At 39.7% G+C, this 9,422-nt stretch overlaps 1 protein-coding gene across 1 annotated transcript; it reads left to right on the plus strand.

Annotated features, from left to right (window-relative positions):
* The first annotated feature begins 1,697 nt into the window (after positions 1-1,697).
* On the plus strand, positions 1,698-8,785 carry GPR65 (G protein-coupled receptor 65). Its single transcript, XM_049828680.1, has 2 exons — positions 1,698-1,781; positions 6,728-8,785. The coding sequence occupies exon 2, from the start codon at positions 6,849-6,851 to the stop codon at positions 7,854-7,856; it is 1,008 nt and encodes a 335-aa protein (XP_049684637.1). The 5' UTR covers positions 1,698-1,781; positions 6,728-6,848; the 3' UTR covers positions 7,857-8,785.
* The last annotated feature ends 637 nt before the right edge of the window (positions 8,786-9,422 follow it).

A 9,422-nucleotide genomic window follows, 5' to 3' on the forward strand; every position in this document is an offset into this window, starting at 1 on the left:
ATTTCAGCTGTTATTTCTTGATAGTACTTTCATCTCTGCCAACCCAAAGAACACCTTTTGTTTCGAGATGACTGATTTGAGATACTCTGTATGTCCAGATCTCAAAAAAAATCCTGAAAAACTGTGCTGGTTGCATCAGAAATTAAATTGTTCCATATGGACACAGTCAAGAGTTGCTTTTTGCATATAGCTTTACTTCCAGAATGTATAAAATGCATCGTGTCCCCTCTTGCTTCCTTTGATCTTTCAGTCACACTATCAATTGTTACAGTGAAGAACTGTAGAAATATATCAAATATGTTTCTTTATTTCTAATAATGATAAGAACTGCTTTTTCTTCAGTGAAGTATAGGAACCCTCAACAGAACAGCAGAACCAGCTCACCAGACGTTGTTCTTAGTAGGTACCATGTTAGGAAAAGGCAGGTGAAAAGTGATAAAACAGGTCTTTGTCTAATGACTTTTCTCTCAGTGAAAATAAAGGTTTGACTGAAATTTATTTTAGAAATTAATCTAACCAAGTGGCTGGAAAGCCTCCCTTTCACCAGACTGGAGGGGACTGTGATACCAGTTCAGGAATGACCACAAGTACAGAATGATTTGATAATTTAGGCTTCATATAACAAGTGCACCAGTAGAAAAACTGTGGATGAAAAAGTCATGTTCTGGCTGGAAAAGAAGAAGGAACCAAATCTCAGAGGTTAAATACTATATTGCTGCCTGGTATTGTTCTCAAGGAAGTCAGTATGTCCTATTTTAGAGCTTTTAAATTTGCTGTTTCATTTCTCCTTAGCATCTGAATCATCAAACAGGCTAGTTTTTGTGTTACCCAATAGATGTACATTTAAAGTGAAATTGTACCCCGGTTCTTAGAAGTACAATTTAATAATTCCAAACAGAATTAAAAAAAAAAAAATCAGAGCGCACAATAAATTATTCTGATCACAGTGGGAAAAGAGAAACTGTGCTCATGTAACAATTTTCCACCAAATTGAATAGAATTATCTGTTAAAAGAATCTCCTGTGAAAGCCACAGCCAACCTCAGATTCAGTTAATGTAAAAATATATAAAATGCAACCTGTTGCAGTGCATAAAATTCTGTTATCTTTGTTAACTAGGACTGTTCACAAACTTCCTCCCATCATTAGGCAAACAGAAAAAAAACAGTTACACAAATTTTGAAAATAATTCATTCTTTTTGCACAAACTCCTAAAGTTATTGTGATATATTTTTATGGGCTCTTCTTACGTGGATTCTATCTGATTCTATGATAAATTTGTTGGGAAAGGCAAGTGACAAGTCCTGCAGTGAAAAAAAAAGACCCTGTGTTTTGAACATATACAAGTAAACACAAATAAATACATATACACTCCACAGTATTTTATTTCTGTGGAGCAGTTTCTCTGCAGAATGTATTGTCCCCTAGATAAGAGGTTTGCAATATACTCCACTCATGTAATTAGGCAGTATTTTCATGAAACTTTTACAAATTCACTAAAAGTATTCATAGATTTACCAAGGTTGGTACCATCCTTTGTGTGTACTTCTACATAACTATGTTGCTTTTTTCCCCGTGGTTAAGTTTAGCTTAACAATGTATTTTAAAAAAAGGCAAAAAAAAAATTGAGAGACGTGTGAGCTGTTGCCTTATTGGTGTACCCAAAAGCAGCTTCCTGTTGCTTTATCTGGTGAAGCAGTTTTTCTCCTCAGAAGCAGACACGGGTTACACTACTGATGGCATCACAGTGAAACTGCTACATGGGGACACATGGCTGCCTAGGTAAGTGTTCAAAATCCAAGAAGTCAGATGCACAACTTATATTCTGGTACAAATTTCAACCTGGCTCTCCTTTAATGTGATGCTGACATCATACAACAAAAAGAAGGAACACAAAAGGGGCTGGAAAAGATTGCTTTGGGAGAAGGAGCATTTTACTCCCAGCACAAGTGAAACATGAGACAAAAGGGCAAATGACATGAAAAGATTGGATTAGGAAAGACATGCCATCTTGATTTATTGTTGTAATGGTATTGCCATGATCAAAATACCTGTTGGTTAGAAGAGGGGGGAAGGATGGAGAAGAACAGTATTTGGGGGTGAGTTTTCAGGATTCTGAGCTGTCCTGTCTTCACTGCAAAAAATGCCTCAGTCCTCACAAGGGTTCTATTAGTTCTATTATTGTTCTTTAATATTTTATGGCACTAACAAGGTACTCAGTGCTATTTATATGAATAAACACAATGCTTAAAACTTAGAAAAATAAGCTGTGCTAAAAATAGTTTCTTAGAATGCCAAATATCGTGTATATGAAAATATTTTGTACAGCATCTTTGTGTATGCATAGAGGAAAACGTGATGCACATAAAGATATAGCAAAATAATACTCGCCTGCATGGTCTACATCCTAAAAAAACATAGGTTTTTTTCTGTTTGCACACGTTAGCAGAATTTTTACGCTCTATCAAACAGTCCATAGAGTGTATCTCAAAGTTAAAAAGACAGCTCTTTTAGACCTGGGAGTCTCTACAGAATCTAATGGAGACCTGTGAGTGAAATTTAGTGTTGCATGAGGAAAAATGCAGTTCATTTTAAGCAAAAATGTCCGTGTTACTGAAAGGCATATTTCAACTCTCCTAAACTGTGAAGTTTTTCAGAATTCACTTTTGAGATCTGCTTATGAGGAAAAAAGATCCAGCTATGCAAGGTCCTTGTACTTGAGGAAATCAGCTTGGCACTGTAACTTTTTTTGAGAACACAGAGCAATCTACTTTGCTGAAATTGCTTTGAGAGAAAAAAGAAATCAAGAAAACCACCTGTCCTTCCATCTTATGGCTGATCTACAATAGCACGAGGACAGCAGCTACTGCACTAGCTCACACAACATTGTCTTCTTCCCCTGGAACTTATCTAAAAAGCAAAGTACTTGCAAAAACTTACTGCATTATAATGAATATTGCTTACAGCAACTTGCCCTATTATGAACATGAATCTGAAATAAAGGGTGAAATGTATCAGTTGCAGATGTTTCTAAAACTGGTGTATATTAGCTAATGGAAGATTTTATTTTTTTAATTAGTGACTAAACTTCTGTTAATAACACCAAATCCTTACAGTCTTCTTCATATTTCCTAATTTCCCAAACTATAGTAGAATTAATTCATCTGAAAAATAAAAAACAATCTTCCATTCTTCCCTTAGAAAGTTGTTTACAGATGAGAGTATGGAATATCATTTTGTATTTGTGCTTATGGATGTATAACTTTATACTTACTTTGTTACTTTCAAAATGTCGTAAATGGAGAGACTGCATAAAGCGCTCTTTGAATCTGAAAAAGATACTGTAGGAATGCATCAATACAAAACAATATATAATGAGTACTTTTCTCAAAAAACTTTCACAAGGTTCCTTTACAGGCTTGTTTGCATACATTACTTGAAGCGTAGCATTTGCTAGTCCGTTTCTCTGAATTTTATGTCTGACTTTTTTCAGAGTCTTGTACAGGAGGCTTTTGTAGCAAAATGTCAAAAAGAGACAGGGACAATGATAATGACTGAATACTATGGCTAACAGAAAAAATTACTGTTGAGAATTTTTATTTCATTTGAAACACATCCGATACCAAAAGAAGTCTATAAAACAACTCTATAAAACAAGTCACAGGTCTACAGAATTAGTCACAGTAGGTTTGGACCATGAAAATCAAACCATTAGACTGTATCATTAAACAGAAATTCCTCAATAGTTTTTTAGAAAAAAATAACAATCAGTGGGAAAAATTAACAAACATTGTGGTTTAGGGTAGCTGTAAGCCGGTACCATCCTCCTGGGCAAAACCAGCAGGTGCGCTCAGTAGCTGAGAGAAAACCTGGGAATGCTTCAGATCATGCATTCAGGTTAGACAAATCATTTTGTATTATGTATTTCTAAGTATGAGAAAAAATCTAAGCAAGGAAGTATGGTATGGACCACTTCCCCTCAGATAAGGTCCCACGTAACTAACAAAATGTGTTGTAATCAGGGCAAAACAGTACTTTCTGCTTTTATGTTTCTGTGCAAGCAACTGCAGCATGCATTGTGATATACTTCATTTGCTGGCTCTTTGACACACTTCAGTATAGGTCATTAGTACATGCCAGAATGACACACTTCTTGTTATTATTCTCGTTAAAAGCATCAATGTGTCATCAGAGCTGGGACATGGATTACCTGGGGAATTTTAGACAGCTTCCAGGGCTTTGTTCATAGAAACTATTGATGATACTGGTTAAAAATAAAAGATAACCATGGGGTACAGTGGCCTGTGAACATGAAGGACAGAAAAAATTACCATGATGGCAAATTTCATGTGGTCTCAACCCTTTTCTTTGAATCCCATCTTCAGTGTCCCAGCCTGCCATTAGCCAGTCATATCTTAAGATATTAGTTTCTTAAGGCAGATGGCAGAAGAGCAAAACAAGGTCTTGCCCAAAGAACATGCGGTTTATTCAGACAAGTGCAATATAAGGACAAGTGTTTTACCTTACAATCAGTGAGGTCAACAGAGCAAAACTTTTAGAAAGAATGAGCTAAAAAGAGAAAGCTGAAGAAATAAAGGTGGGTGGTATGAAGAAATTGGCACGTTGGTGTGTGAGTAGATATGAAGGAGCTGATAAAGGTAACTGAGAGGAGCTGTTGCGAGTTACATGGAGACAAGTCGGGAGCTTGTAAGGATGATGAGTCTGTAATATAACAAGTCAACTAACAATGGAGAAAGAGTTTGTGGGGGAGGGAGAAGGAATTCCAGTTTCTCAGCCACGTGACTAGTAAACACTGCCTCATACACTTGCTATATTACACACATGCTTCTGAAAGGGCACGTTTCCGTGTTGGACATGAAGAGACCTGTCACAGGAAACGAGATGCTAAAATGTGGTTAGACGAAGAGGTAGGTATTTTATCTGATACTCATCTGGTCAGTCTGCATACGTTTGCTTTGCTTTTGGTGAGAAGTGGGTCAGCAAAACCCTGGGATCCAATTTCTAGAACTAGATTTTTAATTCGTGATACTTATCTGTACTGGTAAGCTTATGATGCCCTATTTACCGGGTGGTTTTATTAAACCACACTGAAAAGCAGATATCTTATATTTGTCTTAAATATAGACACTGCATTTTTTTTTAGTTAGTCATCATGTAAGCAAAGCTGCTCAATGGACCAATTTGGCAAGTGCTTCTCAAGATTTTCCTTGTCTTTCAAGCCTGTGAATGAATTTAGCTCTAACTGTGAAAAGTTAGCCAACTTGATCAAATAAAGCAGTGGCTGCTAAAGTTAAGTATGTGCTTTCTGACTAGTTTTGTCATTGCCCCTCTTTTTTCCTGAGTATGCATGAAATTATTTTTTTTTATGGAAAAGAGATCCATATAATAACCTCTCAGCAGAGGCAGTAAACCTACTTGGGTTTCTCTGACAAATCCACAACCCTACACACATGTGCACGCATCTAACCGGCAGAATGAATTTGCCTATCACATGGGAAAACCCCTGCACCCAAGTTACCTCCAGTTTGAGCTATTTCCTATGTAGGAACAGTTGTAGAAGGTCCTATCTTGCAATCTCATTCTACAACCTCTTCACCTCCTCTGCTGGCAGTCTAGGCTCAAACCACAGATGAGTTATCACAGGCAGTCTCTGAAGCAGTCCCCATTCTCATATTTCCAGAACTTAACAATTGGATCTTTGGAGAAGGGAATTCCTGAGTGTCAGCGCTGTGATACAGTCAGTGAGTGCCAGCTGTCTCATAGCTATGGTTGTACACCCTTTCTTACTTAAAGGTCAGGTCATCTAAGTGCTTCTGAAGCTCATGCACGCAACTCCTCCAGTCCAACTGCTTTCGTCAGGGCTGCCATTTTACTTGGTTTTTTTCATGTTGAAGCTTTTGACACCCACAGACCTGGTAGTGCCTAAGATAAGCTTAATTGCTAATGCATGGCAACTGCAATTCTTAGAGGAAAGAAATGTAAATGAAAAATTGTAAGACAATGTCCACTTCACATGAGTTTAAGTGACACCCTGGCAGATTCTCCTGTGTGTGCAGCAACCCAATAGCCTGCCAGGTTTCACATGAAGGTTCCTGGGACATGTGGTGAGCTTTGCTGGAATAGCGCAGTTGATGGCAAGTTCTTGGGGGATTGCATACAAAGGAGGGGAGGCGAAGCAGGGAAACGTGAGAATGCAACAAGACGAGAGTGATTCGCAATAGGGAGACATATCAGCCACACATTCTCCTCTTCTGAGCAGATCCCAACCTCTAGCAGTTCCTGAATCCCTGTCTTTCTATCCTTGTCTCTCCATTGACTTAGAGGGGAGGTGGTTATTGAGGATAAGAAATCTACCATATTCATATGACCAAAACCTTATTCTGCTCACCAGAATAATAGAAAGTGAACTTCTGATGTCCCTTGACTCCCACAAGAGACACCTGGGATTGCAGGACCCTACCCCTCTGGAAGAGTCTTAACTGCTGATCCTGCTTCTGCTGTAGAAGTTCATCTAACTGACCTTCACCATCTTAGATGTTTGGGTTCCTCTTCCTATGCACTCCTAACTCTAGAAGTGTTTAAAATCTCTTATCTCCTACAAACACAGTTTCTTTCTTCTAAAAAAAAAAAAAAGACACCCACCAAGAAGCCCATAAAAAAACCCAAAAATGTTGTTATAACTGACATTTTTTTCTTTTTGGTAACAGAAGGCTGGAATCTTACCAACCACATCCTGAAGAACTAACAGATGACCACCCATCAGACTGAAGAGGGTTTTTTACTGCATCCAGGCTGGAATTAGCCCAAAGATACTACTCGTGTTGGACGATGAACAACACTGCTAAGTGCCATGATGATCACACCCTGGATAAATATTTGTTTCCATTTGTCTACAGCATTGTGATGATGATCAGTGTTCCCATCAACTGCATATCCCTCTATGCATCTTGCATTCAGGCAAGGAAAAAGAATGAGTTAGCAGTCTACGTCTTCAGCCTGTCCCTGGCCGACCTTTTGTACTCTCTGATACTGCCTCTGTGGATCGATTATGCATGGAATGGAGATAACTGGAGGCTCTCTGCCCTGCTTTGTCAGATTTCTGCCTTCCTTATGTACATGAATTTCTACACCAGCACTGCATTCCTTGCTTGCATCTCTGTTGACAGGTACCTGGCATTAGTTCACCCCTTGAAGCTCCAGCACTTGCGCACAAGAAGATTTTCGTTGACTGTCAGCATAATTGTTTGGTTTCTGGAAAGCATCTTGAATTCAGTCATATTGGTGAACAAAGAAGTATTCAATGATCCTTGCAATTTCACTAATCATACGTTATGCTATGATAAATACCCCCTGGAATGGTGGCAGGCATGGATAAATTTATTCAGGATATGCTCAGGGTACCTGGTCCCTTTGCTAATCATTGTGTTTTGCTACTGTAAGATCTACCAAGTAGTGAGGCGTAATCAAGCCACAGTAGATGAAGAAAAGAAAAAAGTGAGAAAACTTATTCTGAATATCACAGTTACTTTCATTGTTTGCTTCACTCCTTATCATGTTATATTGCTTATTCGCAGCATCAGAGAACCTTACACCACTGATCTACAGCTTTTGCAGTTGATGTATAAGGTTTACAGAATCACACAGGCCTTAACAAGTTTGAATTGCATTGCCGATCCCATTCTTTACTGCTTTGTGAGTGAAAATGCACGAACAGACATACTGAATTTGCTCAGGTGTTGCTTGTGCCTACGAAAACGTGAGGGAGACCAAGTGAAAGACCATGCTCTGTACAGTTCTCCTACAAAGAACAGTGTGCTGATCACATACAGAACGTGAAATGGAGACTGTCAAAGATGTCTGAGCAAGCACATTCAACGCAAAATTGGATAACCTAAAGGGGAAAGAAAGAAAAATTCTTCCCCCAGTCTGTACCTAGGAAATACCCCAACAGTCACAGATACTAATCTAAGTGAAACCAGTAGCTGGAGCTAATAAGAACTTATTACAGGGTCAATGAAATCAATGGAGTATCAACGCGTATCTTTAAATCAGGCATGGTACGTAAATCAATGTCAACAAACAAACGCATGGTCAAGAAAGATGACCATGACACACTGACAAAATTACTGACGATCCCCCACAGAACTTATGAGAAGATCCCGCTGCGTGTAAATTACCAATTTCTCCATTACAGTTACAAATTTCATTGGTCTCATGTTGGTTCCTGTTTCTGTCTATTTATACTTTCAATTAATTTCATATTCCAAGAGGGGAACTTGAGAGGCTGAGGAGGTTGGGCTTGTTCAGCCTGGAGACCACAAGACTTTGGGGGGACCTAATGGCAGCCTTGCAATACCTGCAAGGAGGGTATTGGGAAGATGGAGCCAAGCTCTTCACAGAGTGCATAGCAGGAGGACAAGAAGTCATGTGCATAACTTGAAGCAAAAAGGGTCAGAGTTGGTATAAGGGAAAACATTGAAACTATGAGGACTGCCAAGCAGTGGAGCCGGTTACACCAAGATGTTCTGCATGCTCCATCCTGACAGATATTCAAGACCCAACTGAACAAAGCCCTGAGCAACCTGGCCTGGCCTCATAGCTGACCTTCCTTTGAGCAGAAGGTTGGACTAGAGACTTCCCAAGGTCCCTTCCAACCACAAGTGTCCTGTGATCCTATGAACTGTGTATGTCACTAATCTGCCTGTTGCCCTCCTCTCTAAAAATGTATGTTCCCTTCCCTTCTTTGTTTTAATTTGCTGGATTTTGGTTTGGGGGGGGGGGGGGGGGGGTCTGTAATACCTTCATATATATTATGAAGGAAAAAGTATGCAAGCAGCAGTGCAAGTTACTTCACCAGCGACTGGTTCCTGTGCTGACCTATGTATTTTGCAACAAAATGTGAAACTTCACTGCAGCACTGAAATAAAAGCAGAACCGAGCTTCACTGTAACTTCATGGAAAAAAGAACTCAGTGGTTCATTTCCAGAGCTTTCACATGCCAGAAAGGTTGGAAAGCTAAGTCTGTTTTAATTTATTCCAAATAAAGAATAATGAGAACTAAAACTAAGCAACAAAACTGAGTCAAATTTAACTTGTGCATCAGGGAGTAGTGAGAGCTGGCTGCTCTGCAAGGGACGGGGAGCCAGGAGCTGAGGGTGAGAGCCAGGCAGGCTGGGCAACATCCTGACCGAGAAGCCGCGCAGTCCCATGGCAGCCCAGCGAGGCACACAGAGCAGGTCCGATGATGGTAACCAGCGCTGGCCAACAGCTCTGTGATCACCAGACAAACCCGTAGTGACGAGGCAGGTCTGAGGTCAAGATTGGAAGCCAAGTCAGAAAGGCAGGGTCAGGATCAGCAGGCTACGAGGCCAGGCACGGCTGCACCGTGGCCTCTGCAGAGGC

The sequence above is a fragment of the Accipiter gentilis genome, chromosome 25 (genome assembly GCF_929443795.1).
Source record: "Accipiter gentilis chromosome 25, bAccGen1.1, whole genome shotgun sequence".
NCBI lineage: Eukaryota > Metazoa > Chordata > Aves > Accipitriformes > Accipitridae > Astur > Astur gentilis.

Coding starts and splice junctions, on each gene's coding strand:
- GPR65 (XM_049828680.1), top strand. CDS start 6,849: ATGAACAACACTGCTAAGTGCCATGATGATCACACCCTGGATAAATAT.